Raw genomic sequence first — 19,002 nt, forward strand, 5'->3', positions numbered from 1 at the left:
TAACAGCAGCACCAAAAGCGAAGTTATTCGCATGCTTGGGACACTATAACTCTTCTTAGAGCTTGTTTATATGAGGCTTTAAAAAATAACCAAATTTAGCAAAACACTTGTTTAGCAGAACATCTTATAACATCTCCAGAATGAATTGGAAAAGGAGTATCAAAGCAAATTGAGAACTGAGGAGCAGAAAATAAAAGAGATTAATACCTCCATCCACCAAAAGACCAAAACAAAGCCAAAAAAAAAAAACAAAACCCAAAAGAACCCACAAGAACGAACTACTTCAGCAAAATACAGAAAAAAACCCAACCTTTTCCACCCCAATCCAAATTCCTTTGTGTACACAAATACTTACTTTTGTTCTTAAAGCACTGGACTACTAGATATGGAATACTATAGGTGGAATAAACCTAATAAAGACGTCATTGCAAATGTCCTTTCAATTTTTAGGAAGGTAATAAAAAAATGTTTATGTGCATGTTTTAAATACTGAACATTTTCCTAAAAATCCAAACCTACCTTATACCCATCTTCCTCAGTAGATTTTTAAGAAGTCATAAAGAAGATAAAAAAAAGAAAGAAGCAGCCACTCTCACTTGAAACATGTAACTACATCCCCAAAAATTCTGTTTCTGAAAGCAAAGGCAAGAAAAAGGCAAAGGAATAGCAGATGCATTTTTAAATCAAACATTGCCTATAAATTCTGTTCAAAATCTCAAGTGCAGAATAATGCATTTTTCATGTTCTACCTGAGGCATAAAATTTGAAAAGTGCATGATAAGCCTTTTCACTGCATTTCACCAGGCAAATGAAACAAAAATTTTAAATGCTGGGCCACCAAGATTTGCTCATCTGACCCACGGTATCAGCCAATTTCAGAGCTAGACTTTCAAAAATTAAATTCAAATATGCAGCAGTTTGCTACCCACAGAAAATAGATACTGCCTCTGAAATAATGGGATGTATTTTACAGCCATGGGTATGGAAAAGAAAACAATTAACACACATCTGCGATAAGGAAATGAGTAGCAGACGGTTTATTCCAAATGTTAAAACATTAGCAGTGTCCAATTTCTGTGTCATGTAGTTTCTGCTGTGCAGCTGAAGAAAAACAAACCCTGAACTTCAATTAAAAAAAAAAATAAAACAACACAGCAAAATTACGGCCTTTTTCAACAACTAAGTGAATTATATATTGTGTACTTTGTATCATGTAAATATGAGAGTTGGAAAATTGAGACACAGCAAACCCTTCCTAAACAACATCACAGAGACCGCTTTCTGCCTTTTTTTTAAAAAGACAAGAATTTCCAGAGAATTTTTGTATTAAAAAAAAAAAAAGACGGTATTTTGAGACCACGCAACACGATGATGGTGCACTGACATTTCACCTTTAAAAAGTGCCCAGGCAGATTCAAAAGCTTTTGAAACACAATTTATCCTCGCAACTAGCAGAGGGCTTATTACTATGAATCTAAAAGTCAGAGGATAGAATATTAACTACTGCAGAAAAGAAAACATAGTGCAGGACCTTCTGTTTGTGACAAAATTACGGAGTTAATGTTCCTGAAAGATCACTTCACCTTTTAAAGCATGATTTTTAAAAAGGTAAAATTTATAGCAATTAAAGCTAATGAAGAAATGCAGCATGAGCTGCTTATGTTCAGGAACTAATAGGTCCACTGAGCATTTCTAAGATTATTTAGCCATCAATGATAATGAATTGACATTGTCAGTGGTGTTAATGTACCAATGCTCTATAGTGCCACTAATCCAATAGCCAATCCTAGCAATTTTTTTTTTAATGTTGCTACTTTATTTTTTTAACCTACATACTACCCAATCCTTTCAATTAAAATAGCAGACTTACAGCACAGCCTGTTACACTTCTTTTCTCTTCTTCCACATTTAAGGATGGCATATTCATTATTTGGACTACAGTTCAAACTGCTCTGGTCATTCCTCCTTTGAATCCTGCTCAGTTCTTCAGGACTGTTAGCTACAGTACAAAAAATGTCTTTTCCAATGAAACCAGTGTTAATGTGTATTTCTTAAAACACATTTTTGGTGCACATTAAGTGAAATGTGATGATTATTTAAACAGGTATATAAATTAGATTTTTGTGAGCGCAGGGTATTGTGGTATATGTCTCTTCAGGTGATTGTTTTGTCATATCTAAATAGCACAGCTTCACGTTGTTGACGAAAATTAGCTATACAATACTACACAGAAATGGAAAATGAGTACCTGCTTGGCTACCAGGTATGACACGTCAGCAACATATAGTAAACAACCAGCTTAGCAAAGTGACTAACATTCAAGTCCACAGTTCAAATCATCCATACATGTTTTGCTCTCTCTCTTGCATAACGGTCATGAATTGCAACTGAGAGTTGTGTAATTTCTGCCACAGATTCTGAGAACATGACAGTCCTGAAGTGAAGGAATGAGTTTTGAAAAAATGAGGTACTGTGCCAAATCATAAACATTTTTATCTTCATCTTTCTATAAAAGATAAAGTATTAGCTATTTCGAGATTTTTTGACTCTTCCTCTCACGATAACATACTTAAATAATATGATGATTTTTCAGTTTAAGTTAAAAGGGAATTGAATAAAGAACCATTGTCAAGTTTGTTGACAACTTCTAAAGAACAGAGCTTAGCCTTAGCTAAACAGTTTCGTGGATCTGTAGTCGTTAACTATCTTCCATGCCAAATTCTCAGCAATCCATATAGCAGAGATAGTAAATAAGATTTTTCAAACAACATAAAATAGCCTACCACGCATAATGTTCATTTTAAACATGCTGCAAAAGAAAGAGTAGCACAAGTTATTCTACTACTGATATTCGGTGGACTTAAGAATTAGGTTCATACATTTTTATTTCTTGTTTCAAGAAGTCAGCAATTAATTTTCTTAAGTGAGTAAAACCAGCCAAAGTATCTCATAACGCTGCATGCAAAATTATTTGAAAAACAGGCGGATGAATCAGTGAAAATCACTCAGCTGCATCTTCAGCTGAAGATTCACTTGTCCTTTAAAATGTGTAGCTCACTTTGTCCTGCAGTCGATCGGTATGCTAAGGCTAAAAAAGCCCCTCCTGCTGAATATTATCCCCAACATCACACCACACCATTCATGTGTGCACTGCATCATCTAATTGAACCTGTGCTGTTCTACACATTAGCCGTAAGACTGCTGTAGCAGGTTACATAGGTTTGAGTAAAATGTTTTTATATGATGCATATATTAGTTAATTTCTCCAGCATAATAACATTAAAATATATTTTTAATCAGAACTAGGGTATTAAAATCCAACTTCGAATGTCCTATGATGTACCATATATGCCATGGCATTTTAAAACCTTTTAAACATTTCTGCTAAATTAATTAGTTTTGCATTAAGGAGTCTCAATGCCTCCTATTAAATGCAACACATTTGAAGGACAATTAAACATTATGAACGATCCTTCTGAGAAAATAACGATTAAGTAAAAAAGAAAAACAAGATTTTTTGGGTAACAAACAAGAACACAAGCATACATAAAAGACTTCAATTTATTTTTAAAGTCTTAGGCCTGCAATATTTTAGATCCGTTTGTTTGAAAAATCAGTCTTCTGTTTTGTTTTCGTAAAGAATGAAAACCCTAATGGAGTCCAGAAATCTGTTAATGGTACTAAAATTATAACAGTATAGCAAAAGAAAAAACCCCACACAGTAAAGTCTATATTATATATTTTTTATGTCTTTAAATGGAATTTACAGTTCTCCCTGGCAATGTGAATGAACATCCTATAATTTAGTCAATTTACAGATTACAGGTTCAAATTGACCTTGTAGCCCATAAAATTGCTCATCTTCAGTGCAGGATTAGAAGTGGGAAAAGAATGTCATAACTGTATTTAAGGAATTTACCATAACAATGGAAAGGAGGATATGCATGCATAATTTTAGCCACTCTTGCTCACATCAGAGTTCTCAATTCTGAAACAATGCATATCCTGCACTCTTCTCCTGGTTAACCATGGTGGAGACTGTTTCAATTTACTCACCCACAGACATGACACTTGTATTCCCTCATCCCAAGGTGCCTCTTGACATGGTTTCTGGCATCTCCGAGCTGAGCTGTTGCAAAGTGGCATATCTTGCACTTGAATGGCTTTGATCCTAAGTAAAATTTAGCATAAGATATGAGTTGAATTAGAATAATATATCACCCACGGTTAAAGAAATAAAAAATCCTGGGGAAAAAAAATAACCTTTAAAAGAGCCTATCCCACATTTAACCTGTTTGAGATTTTTCCTAACAAAAAAAGTATCTTGTACATAAATTTATAAGTCCCAGGGCACAGACGGTACCCACTATACATTACTCTTAAAGTTTCCTTAAGTTCAATATCACGGAAACTACTCTCAACTTCTAATAACAATTTATTCTCTATTTTTAATTATTAGAAAACTCTACAAGATATTAATATGAGAAGACAAGACGGCAGAAGTTGTTCTACACCCTTCCCCATTTCCAAATGCTGAAACTCAGGTAATGGTCTTAAAGTGGCTTGATATTGGTGTAAACGGCAAAATGTACTTGTTTTTTTAAGCAAATATATTTAAAGTAAAGTAATTTTACAAGTCTTCCAACTTTGAATAGATTTCACATTAGCATTGGTATTTCAGATTTGTTCTGTCACACAGAGAAAATGATTCATCACCTAGCTATTGTAATGACATGCAATGTATGAATATACAGTGCATAAAATATTATGCCTTTATGACTGTTTTATGGTCAAGAATTTATGATTATTCTGCAAACCAGAAGTATTGACATTTTGGCTATTATTTATTTCAAGAAAAAACTTTAATATTAAATGTCTACTGCAGACCAAAGAACTCTGAAATTATTTCTGCAGGGAAGAAGTACCAGCCTATTTCTTGTACCACATCAGTTCAGCAAAAAATCAAATTATTTGTCTATCTTAATTAACAGTGATTCTCTCTCGGGGATGGAAAAAATAAATTTTTTTACTGGAGTAGTTAAATTGGGCACGTGTCGGTCCCCACGTTATTACATAGCAGCACCATCCTAAAGCATGCTGTAGCGCTCTCCAATTTTCTGACCACTAAATCCTTAAATCAATAAATCAAAATTATAGAATTGCAGTTAAAAAGAAGTACAATATGGTCACAGAGTCTCCATATTATGTTTAGTATATGTTTTGTGAAGTACTTCTTCCAATACAGTTAAGCATAATATGAAATGTGTGATCTTTAATAAATATACATAAAGAGCTCTGATAAGAAAAATGTTGCACTATATCATCCTTGATCAATGAACCTTTTTGCTTTGCCCTTGAAAACAGAATATCCTCCAAGAATCCGCTGGTGAAATTGAAGATCTTAGTAAAAATTTTTAGAGTCTTAAATTTCAATTTAATTCCCAAAAGCTGACGAAAAATGAAGCATTTAATTTTAATCTTCTACCTGAAATAAAAAAGTCAACAGTACTAAGCACGGGCAGACAAGGTTGAATATTTCACAGTTCAATGACAATGAAGCCAGATCTCTTAATACTTCCATTTCTACTGTTGGAAGTAGATGTAAAATATATTTAGCACCTGAATGGTTATACGTAGTCAGCTTTATATGTTTAAATGTCAAAAGCAGGTTGAGACTGCAGCTAACAGCAATCACATTCTATCAATCACACTGAAAAACCCCAGTTTATTTAAATGATCCTGATAAAACTAAATTAATCATGAATTTGGTGACATTTCAAATCAACACTGCATTCTATAAAGAGACCCATGCAAATAAAAAATAGCCTATCTTTGCATTCTATAAAAAGAGTATTAAAAGTTGATATTTTAACTTATGATCCTAAAGACTAGTTGCATAATTAATAACATCAAGGCCACAGTCAGAGGGGATTTTTTAAAATCTATTGGTGTTTATACTGCTCTTTTTTGTCACAGAATTCAAATATCATGTGGATTCAATCCCGTGTTCCCTTAGTTTCTCTCCTACTGATTAAATTGTAAATTTGTTCCTCATACTGTTACTGCAGGTGTCCTGCAGGGCTTCCATACAAGACCTTTGCTGGCTTCCATTTACACAACTCCTCTGTGATAAACTCTAGTTCAGACCAATTGTAGCTACAGTGTGCTGACAATACAGAAATATATTATTCTGTTGACTGCTCTCGTCCAAAAATCACTGAGGCCTTGAGGTTTTTTCAGTTATTTCTCAGTTCCAGAGCTGAATATCTGTTAACAGCTCCATTTGAACTCCATGAAAATTCAAATGCTGGCAGGCTCCAGTCAGTACCTGTCACCTGAAACAAAAGCAGTACATCTCCCTTTTAGGTTGCTGGTGCCAAAGTTGTTCCAGTATGTTCTTGGATGGAACAATCCAAGATTTACACTTAAGATAAAAGCATTAGACTAAGAGTTAAACCAATGGGGGAAAAAAGTCTGTATTTACCATAAGGCTATCTGAAACAATGTTGAAGCGATTAACCATTTCTTAGCCAGACTTCTATTATCACAATCTTTAACAGTTCTCATATGCTGTTAGATGTGATAGTATTGGGTTCACACTTGGCTTTTAGTCCACAGAAAAATGAGAATGATACTTTCAATATAGCATCTTTCCAATCAAATTATTAAAAAAAAAAAAGCTGATAATTACTTTACCCACAAGTTATGGCATGGAAACAAAGTATATATTTTCTGATGGTAGCAGTAAAGAATAAGGCTTTTAACAAGGGGGGGGGGGGGAGAGAAGGGGAAACCAAATCACAAAAAACACCAAATTGAAAATAGACTACTTTTGAGAGTTCAAGTTAGACAGACACAAGCCATGCTACTGTTTTATAGTGAAGACTGGAGTTCATAGTCTTTATTTTACATTAAGACAATAGAGACTCAAAACTATTAAAAAATTCACTGCCTCAGCTTCAAGCCAGCCAAAGGCAACATCACCTACACCTGCAGGCATAGCTGTGTCTCTAGCTCAGGCCCAAGGCAAAGTGAGCAGAGATGCATGAAGTATCATCGTACCATTTCCTCCTACGTTTAGGACATGGGGAGTAAGATACCACACTTACATTGAACAAACCTTCCGTTAACTGAGAAATCTGATGAGAAATGAAACAAAGATGATGTGGTTGCAGGTGATTTTTCCTCAGATGTTGAATGTTAATTAAGTTTATGGGACCTGCATCAATTGCAAACTAAAAAGTCCTCCACCTCTACTACTCCTTTTATTTTTCTTTACACTTCCTCATTTTCACTTGTCAACATGTGATGGACTTACTTGTTATCTCCTCTCTAGCAAAGCTTCCCTTTCATTTGCAATGTGAAAATCTCCTACATTATTTAACGGTAGTTTGAAACATTATTTCTCTATTAATGGAAATTATTAGTTGTATCTTTCTACAACTTTGCTTTCCCTTCCACCCCCACCCCCCCCAACCCATCACCAATTACTCAATTAAAAAAAAAAGGCAAGGAGTTGGATGTGGTTACGCATACATACATATATGAACATACATATGCACAACCAAATGCTGAAGAAAGATCTTTTTAAAAAGCACATAATCAGAACAATAAATGGGGAAATGTGCAGCTCTGCTCCTATTGTGTAACTGGTGTTACTCTGGTACAGGTGAGAAGCTAGAAATACTGTACTTTGCCTCACCAACGTTAAGTCAGTTTATCTACAGTTGGTGGAGTAGGTCAGTCCCCTCTGCCACCAGTCCCGAAAACCCAAATATATTTGTTTCTTATTCACTGCACCCATTGTAATACAGAGTGAAAGGAAAGGTTCTATAAGACACAAAAGAAATCACAAATATGAAATATAGATTGGAAGAGAAAGCCTTCTTCCCATTAACTATTAATAAAAGTCTCCACATTACTATTGATGTGAATAAACAAAGCATCAGAAAAGCATTTCAGTTAAAGGTGCCGTGAGAAAGAGGGCAGATAAAACTCTATTCTGTAACCCTTCTATACCCTCTCCACAAGCACCGCCGAAAAATGACTTGCAAAATGAAATGTATTCCTTTACTGCTTTGCATATTTAGGGCCATCCAAAAGCACAATAAAAATATACTTCATGATAAGACCTACACAGAAGATGTTAAAAAGTACACTAACTTTTACTAAATGTTACAATCAATGATGTAACTTATGTAAGTAGGGTTGCTTTGTCATATATTGATAGTTACCTCACTTTCACATCCACATTAACTTGATTTTAAATGCAATTAATACATATAGTCAAGGAAGACTAATGGACTACATTCTGCACTTAACCTGGTGGACATTTTCAAATGGCACAAGTGACCAGTGCAAACCTATTTTGCATTGTAAACGACTAAATAAATCTTAATGGATTAAGAATGATCAGCTATCAACACACAAGGGAAATTAAGTGCTGAAATGCCTACATTGATTATTTTAAATTATTAGCCTTACTCTGTTCTTGAATTTGTATGCTTTTAGTGAGCTTTAACACATTTACAAGACTTATTGACTATAATTACAAGAGAATTCAAGTAATGGACACATCAATTATAAGCAACATGTCTTGACCAGACAGTTGCATAAAGAATTCTAAAGAGAGCTCCATTAGCATCCTCCCCCTTAGTTTTATTCAGTTTTATCTGCCGTAAGAGGGCATATTAAGGGCTTATACAGCTGTTCTGACCATGTGAACACGACCGTCCCTCTAAAGACTTAACACTGCATTCAAAGGTGGGTATTAGCTGAAGCAATACAGATAACTAGGTTATCGACAGGACAGAGTAATGCTGGAGGTATTCAGTGTGTGAGTTGTTGGCATACATGAGCACTGTGGTTATAGTAAAATACTTTGAAAGGTTTGAAATACATAGTCTGCGTTCCCCAAGATTAATTCTAAACTTTGTTGTCCAGTTATGCCCTCGCCTTTACATAAAAACTATTTTAGGATTATGCCAGGAATTATCATTCTTATATGTATCTTTTTTCCTTACCTTTTTGTTCTCTCCCTTGTAACCATGCACTAAGTTTCAAATACTGCATGAATTTAAACTATAGCTTCCATAATAAGCCATTATTTAAAAGTACAGTAAAATAAACCTTACAGTTTTAATGAAAATATGTTCATTGAAATGTGAATTTATTATTCAAATCCACTCATAAATTCAACCATGGAGACACCACTTGTCTAAGCAGAGCTCAGTGATTTAGAAAAGCTGTCTATTTAAAATAAAGAATGTATGGCAGGTTTATAGAAACATCGCAGTGAATTTTTACATAAATTTAGAACTGCAGCTTATGCATTTTGCTACAAAAATGTTTTTAAATTTTCCACTTAAAATTAAACATAAAAATGAATTGGAAGTGTGATCAGCACAGAAACTAAATCAGATGCTACACCCCTGTGTACCACATCAGCCTCACACACCACCTTCCAAAAAGGCTGACCAATTCCAATTCACATAACTTATTTCTACAAAAACCTCTGGATGCTTCTTATTGGTATTTGTTTACGAATGATGTAATATCAAATGTCTATCCTGAAGCATTATGTAATGCTGAAAGTGTAACTGAATTGAAATGAAATAAACAATTTGGATATTAAACAACTGCAAGGAAGAGGAAGTTAGAAAGAAGAGCTGATTGTTCTCTCAAACCACCACTGCTTCATTATATAAATTTAAGAACCAATTAATGGTTACAATTTAGATTAAAGGGAAGGAAATCTCTCTATATGAAACAAAAAGCAGAAGGGTGACTGCGCTTAAAATGTTCTTACATTTTTTGCCCTTTGATCACTGTATTTTCATACCCCTTTAGGTAATTTTGAATTTCATCAGGGGCTCATCAGGCAATATGAAAGCCAGTTCATAAGAAATGTTAAAGAGATTAAGAAGCAGAAAAAGACCAATGCTGTAATTCGCTCTGTTTGAAAGAGACCACTTGCAAAGAGAGAATTTCCATACCTGTATGGGTACGGATGTGAGCTAGGAAGGCCATGGAATTGCTACTTCTACACATCTTCCCACAATACTTGCAGATATTGCCTTGATTCTCTTCCCTCTCCCTGTTTATTTGCTCAGTGTCTTCCATGATGTACTTATTCACTTCCCGCAACAGCTCTTCATGTTGCTCTTTGATGTGGAGGAACAAGCTCTGCTCTGAATCAAAGGGCTCCGTGCACTTCACACACTTAAAGGTAGCACCACCTTCGGGCAGCTCCTCCACGCTTGCCTGCTCATTTCGCATGTGCCCAGCGCTGGCCAAGTGCTGGTGAAGGTTGCTCTCTGTGTAAAACGATTTTCCACAGAGTAAACAATGAAAATGTTTTTCTTTTGAAGGATGTTTCATGGCTATGTGAACATTTAGTCCGCTCAAACCATCTGCTAGAAAACCGCAGTCATCGCAGCGAATACGTGTCGATTCCCCAAGGGAAACTCCTTCTGACTTCTTCTTTTTCCCACCGTTGGTGGGTAAAGGGTCTGCTTTCACTGTGAGCTCACTAACTTTCACTCCATCTGACATCTGTCCTTCACCAGAATGGTCAGCGGCCTCCCCATCTTGATGGCTCTTTAACCTCACTATAGAAGAATCAAACTTGCCAAAATTATGCATTGCCTTTCCTTTATCATCAGCACTGATAACTGTTCCTAAAGCCTCATTACTACTTTCTTGCATGCCCTCAGCTGTTGAGCCATCTGCCTCCCAAACACTGTTATTTATAGTTACTTCTGCTTCATGTTGTGCTTCCATAAGGGCTTCTTCCTCCGCCCCAGTAGGATCCTCTTTGAAACTTCTGTCACCCTCTAAACTATGTATATTTTGTATAATTTCTCCAACGTTTCCAGCAAAATTGGTTTGCTCTACTGCACTACTTGTTTCTGGAAGAGTTAGCATAAGTGGGTTCTCTTTTTTCAGTGATTTTTTTTTGAGAATGTCTGTGTTTCTACACTTTACTTCAGGGTTTTCTCTATTTGCTTCCAAGCTTTCCTCACCTTTTCCTGAATTCAAGTTTGTGCAGTTTAAACTATTTTGATATTCTGCAGTGCAATCACCATCTGAGTTGAGCAGCTCCTGACCATGCCTACTTTTCTGCAATTCACAAGTACCTGTTTCATTAAGTGATACTTCCTTGTCAAGTGTAACAACTCTGTTTTTCTGAGGAGTTTGCTGGAACACTTCATAAAAAAGGTTTTCTCCTCCATTTTCAGACTCCTCTTCAAGTTCACTTTCTACTGCATTTTGAGAACTGCCACCTTTAGGCACTCCTGGAGATGCATTTCCATCTAAGACGATACACTCAGGTAAGTTTTTACTCATATGATCACCTTCTGCTGCGTCATTGGCACATTTTTTTTCACCTAAAACAATTTTCAGCTCTCCTGCACTGTGGTGGTGCTCCTCTTGAGACAAAGCAGCGCTGCCTTTAGTGATATTTGCTGTGTTTGCTTCCTCCGCAGAAGAATAAACATGAGATTCTCTTCTAATTTTATGTTTCTCTGTTGCTGCGTGCCTAATCATCTCTCTGCGAGTAACAGCATAGTAGTCACAAGCCATGCAGTAGTATTCAAATTGTTTTGTATGTTTTCGCTTCACATGCAGCTCTAAAGAAGACGAAGAATGAGCAATGAAGCTGCAGTGTACGCACTTCTTGTTGTTTGCACCCATTGCCCTTCCCTGGAAGCATGGGTCACCATCCTGAGTAACCCTTGCTGGCTCCAGAAGTATACGCTGGTTTATATTTAATGGATTGCTAGTATCCTCCAGATCTGGCAGCCCACTGGCATTTACAACTTTTAGCTCAGCATCTCTTTGCTCAACTTCCTGATTGTCTAAGACAGAATTTTCCAAATCTGATGACTGGCTACCATCCTCAACGTGTTCATACAAGGCAGTCATAGGGCTGTTAGCCTTCTTGCTTATAAATTCAGAATTACCTCCTTCAGGGCTAACGATGATCTCCGAGTTCTGTTTTCCAGATCCTTCTATTTCAACACGACTTTTATGTTTTTTGGTTGCACAATGGCGTTCCATATCTCCTTTGGTTACAGTGTAATAATTGCAAACCTTACATAAATAGCTGTACTGATGACTGTGCTTTCGTCTGATATGAACAGTCAAATTTGTAACACTGGAGGCCAAAAGACCACAATGGGTACATGTCCTAGAAATAGTGCCTTTGGGTTTCTCTCTTTTGGGTGCATTAGCTAAAACCAATTCATTTTCACCAATCCTTTGATCAAGCGGAACTAGTTCCTTATTTCTCGATATGTTTTCCACAGCAGAGGATGAAACATGTATAATTTCTTTATCTAACCCTGTATTCCCACTTCCAGAAATGGAAGGATCCACCACTGTTTTAATACCACCAACACCAACGCAAACCTTTTCAATACATTCTTCAAAACGTAGTCCAATGTTGTTTTTCCTGGCATTTTCAAGGTGCTTGCTTCTTTTGATATGCTTCTCCATTCCTTCCTTACTCAATGAGTAGAGATTACATGCTTTGCAAAGGAAGTGATGCTCCTGTGCATGTCGGAGTTTTATGTGCCTTGTAAAAACTGTGGAAGATCTTGTCTTATAAAAACACTTTTTACATTGAAATTGGGTTTTATTCAGAACAGAATGCTTTAGTTCATTTCTATGATTTACAAAGGAAGAGTCTGAAGTTTTTGCTTTCATTGATACGTCCAGCTCCTTTGCAAGATTTTGGCTATTGTTTGATACTGAGTCAGCATACGTTACCACTTGTAAGGTCCGATCACTGTTACTCAATGGAGTAGCTTGCTGAAATAAGGAACCATCATGTTTCTCATTTTTTTGATGATTTATCAGCTCTTCTTCCTTTTGAAAAAAAAGAAGGCAAGTTGGACAACTATGGGACATATTATGTGCTTCACTCATATGGCTTCGCAGGCTGATCACATTCAAGCTGGTAAATGAACAGAGTTGACAATTAAAGCTACAACCACCCATCTGGTGTTTACTGTCCTGACAGTGTTGCTTCATGTCTTCCCTGACTCCAGAGGAATAACAACACATCTGACAATGAAACTGGATCCTTTTTGCATGAAGCTTTGCAACATGAATTTCCAAAGCTTTTCTGTTCTGAAAAACATGACCACAATCAACGCAAGTATGAAGAACACCATGATCAGCAGTAAGTTTAACATCAGAATCTTTAGTATCTGTAGGGCTCGGAGAAAAGATATTTGGCTTGTCTTCAGTAAGATCTTGAATTTCTGAAGTAGTATTACAACTACTTTTAGCATCTGTTCCTAAGTCTGTATGTGACATAGGGCTTGAATCACCAGGTTTAAGCTGTGTGCTGCCAATATGCTTCATGTGTACTCTCTGAGTTTCAGACTTGCCTCTCTTACTATTACCCAACAAATTGTACCTTCTTTTAACCTGCCTTTTTAATCTAAAAGACCTACTCTGTCCAAATGAAGACCTTAACAAGACAACGTTTCTTTTATGTTCCAGTCTACCAAATCTCCTTGTAATGTTTGAACTGCTGACTAGCTTTTTGGTAGTTGGAGGGCGTTCCGCTTTCTGCAAGATATTTTCTGAGGGTCCTGGTATGTCTAGTTTGTCAGTACTGACTTCACATTTTCTTTCTACACCGGAAGAAAGCAATGTTTCCTCTGTCACAGTATCTGTTTTCTCAGTGGGAACATTCGAAGATGATATAATTTCAACAAGTTCAGTGCCATCATTTTGTTCAGACAAGCTTACTTTTGAGCCTTTCAGTGCACTGCAAACACTTAATTCTTTTGCATCAGCAGTTCTTGCCTTTAATTTACTGGTCCCAGGTTTTGCTCTGACATTCCTCTCTTTGGTTGCTATAGACTGTTGTTTTTTCAAGAATTTTTTTGTCAATATCTGTACAAATCCTCCCCGTGCAGCAAGATTTTGGCGTCGATGGTGTGTCTTGCCAAGTAAATGAGAATTTAGGAGATTTTCATCAGCACTCTGAAAACCACAAAGTTCACAACAAAATATCTTGGATTTCTCATGATCTTGCTTAACATGCGCATGCAATGTTGAACTACATTCAGCTGTGCAACTACAGTGAGGACGCGTTTGATCTTTGAGTTGTTTAGAGGGGCTTTCTCGTTCATGTTTTTCCATATCAGAGCAGGAAGGTAAACACTGATTACTCATTTTGCCTTTAAGATCTTTGTCTATGTTACCAATGATATAGCCAACACTGATTTCTTCTGAAGAAGATAAGTTATCACGAACAGCAGCTGGCACCTCTTCTGAGTGCTTATTTTCCTTGAGAATTTTCAATATGGCACCATCAGCACATTTGGAATCACAATGTAGGCACAGGAAATTTGAATTAAATATGTCATCACCAAGACGACTGGTGACTCCTTCCTTCTTTACAGCTCCAGCTACTACACTACTTGCCTCTCCAGCTACAACTTTGAGCAATTTCCTTTCACTATCTTTCATGTATTCTAAAGAACTCTGCTTTCTTTTTCTTGAGACATTTTCATCCAATGTAAGTCTTGTTTTCTGCTGAGATGAAGAGTCACATCCAGCATTTTCTCCTGATGTATTTCTCTGGGATTCTTCTGTCAACTCAGTTTGTAAACTCTCATCAACATCATCACTCTTCTTATTTTCCTCCCCATCCATTCTTAACAGTGATATTATCAACTGGAGATCATTTGGCTTAGTACCTATAAAACAAAGGAGTTATTAGTCATTTATGCACAAACAAAAGTTAAAAGACTCAAGTCAAAAAAAAAAAGCAATATAGCAAATTAAAATCATGGCAGGAAGACAGACACAATGAAAGATACGAGGCTACATTTTCAGCACGGTGTCTAAACTTATGACATCTAAAAATCAAACCAACTTCTAGGCACTTGGTTACAGAGCTCTCACTGTGATGAGCACCATATGAGTGAGCACTAGCTTCAATAGTTTTTGTGTAACGAAGTAATTTACTACTTGCTTAAACTTGGGCAGACAAGCCTAACCTTTGTTTCTGGAAGCATTTTTAGGGCATGGAACACTAACAGCTTTCAGAGAACTGGCCATGGGATGTTCAACTTTTCCTGAGCTAGAAATCCACATTCCCAAATTTAACAGCTCCAAGGAGGAAATGACCATGACTGCAACAACAAGCAAAACAAAGCCAACATAGATGTTAAACATTGAAAGAATAAAGCTTTCTTTCCTTCCTCTGCTTAGATTACCTGCTAACGAGGGAAAACACAAATAGAGCCATGTTCTAAAAGAATATGCTGCAAGTATAGTTCCCCATCATTCCTAAAATACCCTCTAAAACTTCATTTCCCAGTGGGGGCGCAGCAGCAGAAAAAAAAAAAATCATGAAATAGCAGTGCAGAGAAGGCAGCATCTTTGAACCTCAGTATAAACACTAACCACCCACATCCAGTTACCAAAGGCTTTTGCTCAACTGCCCAGCATGACTTTTCTGCTCCCAAAAAGATGTCACCACTGGAAAACTGATGCTACCAACACAGTTTATAAGAGGGATGGGGGTGGGAAATCAAATCTTGACATTTATTACCTTTTCATTTTGATATGAAGCGATTGAGAATTGAAAATGCATTTCATTTTAACAGATGATTAAATACTAAATGTTTATCTATGTGCTTTACACTATGATTTAAACATCAATTTGCTGCAGATCCAAGTATTCAGTTTTTTGTTCAGCTACCCACTGAATGAGGCCATGACCACAATTGTAAGTACTTCCTGACAAGATTAAGTAATTGCAATGTTGATACAGACAATGCAGGCTACAAAAACCTATTCAAGTACATGCTAAAAAAAAAAAAACAAACTTACGCTTACTTTTGAGGTAAGTAAGAAAGTATTTAACTGAGGAAATATACTCAAATCTGTTGGACATCACATATGGAAGTTAAAAAATGCTTTTATGCTTAATAATAATTTATGGAAGGTCTATAAGGAATTGAGTGCACAGTAGTTGTATACATTGAACAGGTTTTCAACTGTAGGTCTCTCATTGAGCTAAAGTACTGTCCAAACTTACACGGAGCTAGCTACACCTAAATAATGAGAGAACAATCACCTCCAGATCACAACAGCCCTTTGGAGGTTCCAGATATTGTTTCTCTAATTGTGTTTTTCTGTTTCTTACACACTATTATTTTTCTTTGTTCACTAAACCATGATAGAAAACATCACAGTTAGTCAGAAGTAAAATAATCAGGTCTATATTCTCAGCTAGTGTAAGTCAGCATATTGTCAAGTATGTTCAAATATGCTACAGCAATTAATAGCAGGATGAAGCCTTTGAAGTGCAAACTTACCCTGAAAAGGTTTATAAGCACTGCTTGGGGTACAGAAAAAAATCTGATTAAAATTATGTTGTTTAACTACAGTACAGCTTTATTTATATAACTTGGGAAATACGAAGAAATTACTGCAGTCATGACTGCCACAAGTCCATGCTTAACTGTTTGCATGCAGCAGCCGTGGGTGCTTTGCCTCACTACACCTCCACAGCAGGTTCCCAGCCCACCACTGAGAACTGACCACTTTTCCTTTGCATGGCCTGCAGAAGAACAGCCATTTTTTCTTTGCTGTACAGGACAATTTGCAGCCTCAGACCAATTCTCCACTTTCTTTATAGGATACTTTCCTCTCAGACCATCTGATTTATCAGAGAACCTGTCCAGCAGTGAACTAACACTCACGCTGGAAATTTCCACTATCAAAGGTTGTACGGGGGTAATTAGGAGTTTCTCCATCAACAAAAATCCATACATTCAAGACATATTAATAAGTTGGGGACTGGTGGCTCCATGCCATGTCCTCTTCTGACACTCTTCATGCCTACTTAAAGCCATCCTATAATTTGATTTAAACCTTAAAGCACTGTCACACCTAGATCAACATCTGACAGAAATCACAAGCCACTTTCAGCCAGAGATACAGTAATCACGGGAGGTGGATGCTTCCCAGCTGTCACAGGCAGGTATCAGTAGTCTCAGAACATGCCTCTTCTGCCACACCAGCGTAGATTTGGCTCATCTGCACTAGCCACCCGCACGCATCAAAATAAGATGGCTGGTTATTTGCATGCAGTATGTGCAGGCTTAGCCTTATTTCTCAGCATTTGTTCACTAACTCTCCAACAGAAGTCAATCCTGCTCTGTCTCTGCCAAAAATCCCGGACCACAATCCCAGTTCTGGCATCCAATCTTGTCTTCAGCTCAACTTTATTCCATCAATTAAGGATTTTATTCAATTGCTTAGGAAAATTATGTATTTCCCTTGTTTTATCTTCATAAACTGTTTACAGTCACAACTACAAACTAGTTGCTAACCAAGTGAAAAATGCAAAACACATCTCATATGTGCTGCCAATAATTTCAGTATGAAATTAAAAGTCACATATGTAATACAAATATACAAAGGAGCCTTACCCCCCAGACTTCTTGCCTAATTCTTCAGTTCTCAAAGTCAACAGTAAATGGAGACACTTATCTCTCCCTTCATTACATGATAAACTTCCAGCACACAGACAGGGGATGCACTCCACTTCATTTACAAGCGGTACTCTGAATGAAGTCAACAGCCTCACATCTATCCCACAACTAATAACAAGTATTAGCAAGGCAATAGCTCCTTGGCTGCACACCACAAGTTAGGTGTAGCAACGAGCACAAGTTAGGTGTAACAACAATTAATGATACACCTTTACCAGTTTCATCTCTACCTCACATCTGAGTTTTTACGAAAATAATCTCCCCCTGCTCACCATTCCTAGAGTTAAATTTGTGTCTGTCCCACCTCCACGTAAACTGTCAAAATATCGCTACATGGGAGTATGCACCTGTATGAAACCATAATCCAGAAAGAATTCTCTATAAAGGAAAACAACTATGAGGCAGTTTCTCTAAAATTACCCCTATATTAATTAATTTAAGGAATTAAATTGCCTTCAGTATCTTTTACTTCTCTCAAAGTTGCCTTTAGGAAAGGAGCACATCTTCTGAGGTGGACTCACAATGGCTACTGTCACTACTTTTTGCTGGGACCATAGTCAGAGATTTGTTGAGCTGTGGTCAGTTCTCCACATCTCAGAGAAGAGCTAGACCACAACACTGAACCATGTCTCTGTTTCTTCCCACTACGATCTTCGCTCAGCTAACACAGCTGTGTCTCTAACACAATTTCAGTAGCATAGGCCTCAGCTTCCTTGATGGGAGAGTAGGGCCTCACACCCAAAGGGAGCTGCGGGCAGACCCCTTAGCTTCCTGCACAGATCTATTCCACCAATGACTATCGCTACTTGAAGGATATATTCAGCATACCATAAGCCTCCTCTAGGCAAAAGCAGCCCATAGGGCTTCCCCTGCTGTAAGCTTCTCTCCTGAAAACCCCTTCTCAGATTTGCCACAGGACAGGAGGACAATGTCAAAGCAACAAACTGGTCACAAACCTGCGTGATCCTAATCCTCAGTCTGCATAAGCCAATTCACCTCTGCTGTCGTCAAAGCCACTACACTAATTAAGGGCTAGCCTACAGTTGGTATTAATACAGAAACCGATGCACCAGAGAAGGCATCAGCAGCACTCTGAGTCTGTACAGTCCCCGTGACGACATGATACATTAAGTTAAATGCGTTTGTTTTTGCAAAATTAACCTTGGTCTGGCACAGGGATCATCATCAAAAGCAAACAATCAGGATCTGGAATTTGGTTAAATCAACTGGTAACCAAAACCATATTCTAGATGTGCCAAGTTACCCTCTGCTGCCAGAGCAGCTTAAGCACATGCTTAAATCTAACTCCTACTTATCAGTGTGGCTGAGTAAGCCTTTTGATATCAGTGTAATGCTGGCAAACTCATACAGCAGCAGCAGCGGGGAAGAACAGCTCTTGAACTACGTTATTAATGGATCAACAAGACTAAAAAGATGCAAGATGCAAGCTCTTGTGTTTCTTCTACCT

General features: G+C 37.1%; 1 protein-coding gene and 1 long non-coding RNA gene across 4 annotated transcripts in view; both read right to left on the minus strand.

The window, feature by feature from the left end:
* LOC142053242 (uncharacterized) overlaps nucleotides 1-4,018 on the minus strand; it is a 5,575-nt gene extending 1,557 nt beyond the window's left edge. The window contains exons 1-2 of the long non-coding RNA XR_012659144.1: nucleotides 1,871-4,018; nucleotides 520-632 (exon numbers count right to left, since the gene is read on the minus strand). This is a non-coding gene — a long non-coding RNA (uncharacterized LOC142053242). The remainder of the gene's footprint in view (nucleotides 1-519; nucleotides 633-1,870) is intronic.
* The window catches only part of ZNF407 (zinc finger protein 407), a 350,717-nt gene that overhangs the window by 310,301 nt on the left and 21,414 nt on the right, over nucleotides 1-19,002 (minus strand). For 2 of the 3 annotated variants that reach the window (XM_075084575.1, XM_075084577.1), the window contains exons 2-3: nucleotides 9,996-14,723; nucleotides 4,057-4,171 (exon numbers count right to left, since the gene is read on the minus strand). In XM_075084575.1, coding sequence (XP_074940676.1) covers nucleotides 4,057-4,171; nucleotides 9,996-14,723 — 4,843 coding nt within the window. Of the gene's footprint in view, nucleotides 1-4,056; nucleotides 4,172-9,995; nucleotides 14,724-15,026; nucleotides 16,200-19,002 lie in introns of those variants that run through there. The other variant, XM_075084576.1, reaches the window with a different exon arrangement.

The sequence above is a fragment of the Phalacrocorax aristotelis genome, chromosome 2, assembly GCF_949628215.1.
Source record: "Phalacrocorax aristotelis chromosome 2, bGulAri2.1, whole genome shotgun sequence".
NCBI lineage: Eukaryota > Metazoa > Chordata > Aves > Suliformes > Phalacrocoracidae > Phalacrocorax > Phalacrocorax aristotelis.